General features: G+C 47.3%; 1 protein-coding gene across 1 annotated transcript; it reads left to right on the top strand.

Annotated features, from left to right (window-relative positions):
* The first annotated feature begins 681 nt into the window (after positions 1-681).
* On the top strand, positions 682-5,684 carry LOC125769573 (uncharacterized). The gene is made up of 2 exons (XM_049438305.1): positions 682-5,394; positions 5,664-5,684. Exons 1-2 carry the CDS (start codon positions 682-684, stop codon positions 5,682-5,684), a joined length of 4,734 nt encoding a protein of 1,577 aa, XP_049294262.1.
* The last annotated feature ends 504 nt before the right edge of the window (positions 5,685-6,188 follow it).

Genomic DNA, 6,188 nt, shown 5'->3' with positions numbered 1-6,188 from the left:
CGTACTGCAATAATGACACTTCAGACCAGCTTTGTGAAGAAACTGACAACACGGCAGTGGCAAGGGCACACTTGCTAACTGTTGCGGTGGATCGCGTCCACTGTGCGACCGCCATGTGTCAAACAGATTTGACAGTTGCCCCCTGATAGGAGAGTGGTGCGACCTGGCACATGGCCGGCGAACAGAAGTAGTAGGGATCCGGAAGCCGAGTTAGAAGGAGCGGAAATTTGGACTACGTTTGAATTTATCTTTATCTTTTGTCTTTTTATCTTTTTATCTTTTTTTGTTACACTTTACTGCTTAAAATAAACCACAAGTGAAAGTTAATTCCAGACTTTTATTTTTCCGCATTGTTGGACTGCGCCAACAATTTTCAAACGTAAAGTCGACATCTCCGGATCCCTAAGATCGCGCGCTTGTGTATGTGTGTGCAATTTGGCGACCACGCTAGCAGAACAATAGGTGTTTGCGAGAATACGTGGTAAAAGCAACAAAAGGACACGCGCGTGATATCGAAACTGGAAGTGTGTTCGTGTCGGTGTGAATAAGGTGATGGACAAAACTGATCTTTCAGGGAGTGAAAAAAGCCGTACCATGCCAACCACTAGATCGCAAAAAAGTTCATCCGAAACCGGAGACGTTCCAGAAGGCGCAAGCGGGTCCGACCTATGGCCTGTCGAGATGCGGCAGGAGGAGGAACGGCGTGAAAAGGAAGTCTTCGAAGAGCGTATGAAGGAGATGCGTAGGCAGTTGGAGGAACGGAAAGCGCGCCATGATCAGGAGTTACAGCTCCTTAAGGAACTGCACGCACTGCAAATGAAATGTGATGCAGAAAAGAAGGAGCAGGAAGAGATGTTCAAACAGGAACGAACGCGTTTACTACACCCACACCAACAGGACGACGAACAAAAGAGCATTCCACTAAACTGTGAGGAGACCCAAGCCTTGTTGGAGGGAGGGGATACAGCAGTTTCGACAAAGACGGAGCAGACAATTGTGCCGGCCGGTGACGGGTCGGGGCAAAGTTTAAGCAGGTTGACGAAAGAACAGATTGCAACGAGGAAGAGCATTTCCACGAAACTGCCGAAGTTCGCCGGTGAAGCCGAAGTGTGGCCGTTGTTTATCAGCAGCTACACACACACCAACGAAGCATGCGGTTTCACCAACTTGGAGAATCTACAGCGTCTCCAGGAGTGCTTACATGGGGAAGCGTTGGAGGCAGTGAGAGGACGATTGCTGATGCCTCATTCGGTTCCAGGCGTGATCGCGGAATTGAAGCGTCGATATGGAAACCCAAAACGGCTGTTGAAAATGCTGCTTCGAAAAATTCGGGCTACCGAACCCCCGCGAGAGAAACGCTTGGTGACGTTCGTGGAATTCGGGACGAAGGTGCAACAGCTATGCGATCACGTAGAGGAATGCGGTCTAACCGAACACATAAGTAATCCACTGCTAGTTGACGAATTGGTGAACAAATTGCCTTTGCAGTACCAAAGAGAGTGGTCTCGCTTCGAACGGGAGCAGAATGATAGCTCGTTGTTGGGATTTTCAAGGTACATTTCAGGATTGGTGGATGATATTTCGGATGTAATGGAACGCCTTGAAGACGACCGTAATCCCACACAAGAGAAAAAACGGGTGAATGTACACGCTACCGAAACATCTTCTACTCAGAGAAGCGAATCTTGCTGGAATTGCGGAGAACAGACTCATCGACTTAAGAACTGTGGAAGTTTCAAGCAGATGCCTTTGAGTGAAAAAATGAAGCGGATTAAAAATCTACAGTTGTGTGAGACGTGCTTAGCAAGAGGCTGCAACGGGAAGTGCGCATACAAGGTTAGATGTGCAAGATGTAAAGGTCGTCATCATACACTGCTACATAGGTCTGAAGAATCTTTGCACACCAGTAGTACGGCGGAGGACGTCGTTGTGAAGCGGGATACGGTGGTTGTATTCCGAATGATACCAGTGACGCTTTACTATGGAAGCATGACGTTAGACGTGATGGCGTTTATTGACGAAGGGTCGTCAGTCACCTTGCTCGATGACTCAGCCGCAAGGCACCTGAACGTGTCAGGTGTGCCGGAGCCGTTGGTGATCAGCTGGACTAACGACATTAACCGTCACGAAAACGAGTCCCGCTTGGTGCAACTGATGATATCGGAGCGAGGTTCAGGGCAGAAGTACGAGTTGATCAACACACGCACCGTGTCTGAATTGAAACTTCCCATGCCGTATGTGACAATCGCCGACCTCAAGTGTAAGTACGCGCATCTTACAGACATTTCTGCGAAGGAATACCTTCCACAGCGGCCAATGATTATTCTGGGACTAGATAACGTACATTTGTTTGCTCCCATTGAGTCTCGTTTAGGAAATGTTGGAGAGCCCATCGCTGTACGATCGTTACTAGGTTGGTCGATATTCGGAACGGAGAGATGCTCGAGAATGTTCAGCGCGTATTTGAATCTACATACGGCTTCACAAATGAGTAATGAAATGTTGCACGATCTAATAAAAGAGCAGTACAGGCTAGAAGATCTAGACAAGACGACGCATACGATGCCTGAAGCAGCAGATGAACAGCGCGCTAGAACCCTGCTCGAATCTACAACGTGTCGTGTGGGTGACCGTTTCGAAACTGGTCTCCTGTGGAAGAATGATGTTCGCCAATTTCCTGACAGCTATCCAATGGCTGAAAAACGTATGCAATCCTTAGAGAGAAAGCTGAATAGGCAACCACAGTTGAAGGAGGTTGTGCTACAACAGATGGAGGATTATCAGCAAAAGGGATATGCACATAAAATCAATCCGAATGAAATGCTAGTACCAGGTAACAGTGTGTGGTATATCCCGCTTAATGTAGTGCAAAACCCAAAGAAGCCGGGAAAGGTACGGCTAGTATGGGATGCAGCGGCATCAGTGAAAGGTGTATCACTGAATTCAGAACTTCTTAAAGGGCCAGATATGCTGATACCGCTTCCAAACATCATCAGCAATTTCCGAGAAAAGGCAATAGCTTTCGGGGCCGATATCAAGGAGATGTACCATCAGATCCGGATTCGTGATGCTGACAAACAAGCGCAGCGGTTCCTTTTTGGCTATGATTCGTCGGGTCGACCGCAAGTCTACGTCATGGATGTTGCGACCTTCGGAGCAACGTGTTCGCCGAGTTCTGCACAATACATAAAAAACTTGAATGCCGCACAACATCAGCATGAATACCCTGAAGCAGCTGAAGCGATCATCAAACGTCACTACGTAGACGATTATTTCGACTGTACTGACACCGTTGAAGAAGCTGTTTCATTGGCAGAGCAAGTGAAATATGTCCATTCTAAGGGTGGATTTCATATCCGCAATTGGGTGTCCAATTCTACGGAGGTGTTGAGCGCTTTGAAAGAAGACAACGCAGAAGATCGAATACGCTTCAAGGGAGAAAATACCGCATCAACAGAACGAGTGCTTGGCATATCCTGGTTAGCAAATGAAGATGTATTTTGCCTCAATTCGGAGAACAATGATAATGCATTGCTAACAGATCTGCAAGAGTCGCAACCGTCCAAAAGAAAAGTGCTCAGCTTCATAATGGGACATTTCGATCCAATGGGCTTCTTCGCACCGATTACCGTGAGAGGAAAAATGTTGATGCAAGATATTTGGAGAACTGGCTGCAACTGGGACGAACCTATAGAGGCGACCTGTTACGAAAGGTGGTGTCAGATGATTCAGAACATGCAGAATGTTGGTCTGCTGAAGATACCACGTAGCTACTTCGGGAAGGCTTTATCGAGCGAGATAAAAGATGTCCAGTTGCATGTATTCACGGATGCAAGTGAAACGGCGTTCGGATGTGTAGCGTATTTTCGTGCCGTGGTTCAGGGTGAAGTAAGGTGTTCACTTGTGATGAGCCGCACCAAGGTGGCTCCGTTGAAGAAGATCTCGATTCCACGCCTCGAACTTCTTGGAGCAGTGCTGGGAGCACGAATGGCGAAGACAATACGAGACAACCATAAACTGGCGATTGACAGAGTGGTTATATGGACAGATGCCAAAGTCGTTTTATCATGGATCAGATCGGATCATCGTCGGTATAAACAGTTTGTTGGATTCCGTGTAGGTGAGATACTGGATCTCACTAACATATCTGATTGGCGCTGGATTCCTAGCAAGATGAACATAGCTGACATTCTGACGAAATGGGGAAAGGCTCCAGATATAGGACCAGATAGTGATTGGGTATGTGGACCGAAGTTTCTTCGAGCGGATGAATGTTGCTGGCCTGTTCAAGAGTTACCACCTGCGAACACTACTGAGGAGCTAAGAGCACACCTTTTTATACACAATGTGGAGCTACTGAAAGGTTTCATCGATGTTAGACGTTTCTCGAAGTGGACCGTATTGGTGAGAACCGTAGCTTGTGTATACAGATTCATAGCGAATTGCATCAAGAAAGCTAAAGGAGAGCCGATTGAGACGCTACGTACTACAGTAAATCAACAGAAGATCCTGATGGCAGTTGGTCTAACCACTAAACGTACCCCCCTGCAACAACCCGAATATGCGAAAGCGGAGATGGTGTTAATAAGGACAGCTCAAGCCGAGAGTTTCATCGATGAGTGGAAGACCTTAATGAAGAACAAAGAGTCTTCGTCAAACCAATGGATCGGCCTGGAAAGGAGTAGCCCGCTGTTTAGATTATCTCCTTTCATAGATGAGAAGGATCTAATTCGCATGGAAGGGAGGACCGAATATGCAGAATCGCTTCCTTACAACATGCGATTCCCCATCATCCTGCCGAGTGACCACTACATTACTGGATTGATTATACAACACTATCACGAACGGTACGGACACGGTTATCGAGAGACGGTAAAGAACGAACTACGTCAGCACTACTACATTCCGCATCTGGATGCAGCTGTACGCAGGGAGACGGCGAAATGCATGTGGTGCAAAGTTCGTCGTAACCAACCGACAACACCGAGAATGGCACCTCTACCCCCTCAACGTTTGACGCCTAACGTCCGACCGTTCAGCTATACTGGCGTTGATTACATCGGGCCGTACGAGGTATCAATTGGGCGGAGGACGGAGAAAAGATGGATCGTACTATTCACGTGCCTGGTTGTACGCGGTATCCACCTGGAAATAGCACACAGTCTTTCAACGATGTCGTGCATGATGGCGTTGCGTCGGTTCATCTGTCGGCGAGGCTGGCCGATAGAGTTTGTATCGGACAATGGTACAAATTTCAAAGGGGCGAGTCGCGAAATAGTTGGAGCTTTACGAGACATCGAAGAGGAGTGTGCGGACCAGCTGACGAACGCGCGGACAAGGTGGACGTTTAATCCGCCGGTTGCACCCCATATGGGGGGCGTGTGGGAGCGGCTTGTAAGATCCGTAAAGGGTGTTTTCGATGCGTTACAAGACGGTAGAAAATTAACAGATGAGGTGTTATTAACAGCGATAGTTGAGGCCGAAGACATAGTGAATAGTCGACCCTTAACAACCGTAACACAACTAGGTAGCGAAGAAGAGGCTTTAACGCCTAATCATTTTTTAAGAGGGTCGTCCAAGAGTGACGATAGGAACATTCCTATGACGTGTTCGAAAGAGGCTCTCAAAGATGCATACAAAAGATCTCAACTTCTCGCGGATAGGATGTGGTCAAGATGGGTTAAAGAATATACGCCAACGATCAATCAAAGAGCGAAGTGGTTTAAAGAGACGAAACCTCTAAAGATTGGGGACTTAGTATATGTTGTAGATGGGAAAGACAGGAAGTGTTGGGTTCGTGGTAAAATTGAGGAGATCATAGTGGCTAGGGATGGTCGGGTTAGACAGGCGTGGGTACGCACGAATAATGGAAGATTCAGAAGAGCTACAAACAAGTTAGCGGTTTTGGAGATCGAATAGGGTAACACCTGTTAAGGATTTTAACAGGGTTACGGGTCGGGGAATGTTGCGGTGGATCGCGTCCACTGTGCGACCGCCATGTGTCAAACAGATTTGACAGTTGCCCCCTGATAGGAGAGTGGTGCGACCTGGCACATGGCCGGCGAACAGAAGTAGTAGGGATCCGGAAGCCGAGTTAGAAGGAGCGGAAATTTGGACTACGTTTGAATTTATCTTTATCTTTTGTCTTTTTATCTTTTTATCTTTTTTTGTTACACTTTACTGCTTAA

The sequence above is a fragment of the Anopheles funestus genome, chromosome 3RL, assembly GCF_943734845.2.
Source record: "Anopheles funestus chromosome 3RL, idAnoFuneDA-416_04, whole genome shotgun sequence".
Taxonomy (NCBI): Eukaryota; Metazoa; Arthropoda; class Insecta; order Diptera; family Culicidae; genus Anopheles; species Anopheles funestus.
The sequence above is the reverse complement of the archived record's forward strand: the minus strand, read 5'-3'. Positions and strand labels throughout refer to the sequence as shown.

Bases quoted from the DNA above. Each gene is read 5' to 3' on its own strand.
- LOC125769573 (XM_049438305.1), top strand. From the start codon at position 682: ATGCGGCAGGAGGAGGAACGGCGTGAAAAGGAAGTCTTCGAAGAGCGT. The intron at 5,395-5,663 runs GTAAGATCCGTA...TCTCGCGGATAG, and splicing joins GGGGCGTGTGGGAGCGGCTT to GATGTGGTCAAGATGGGTTA.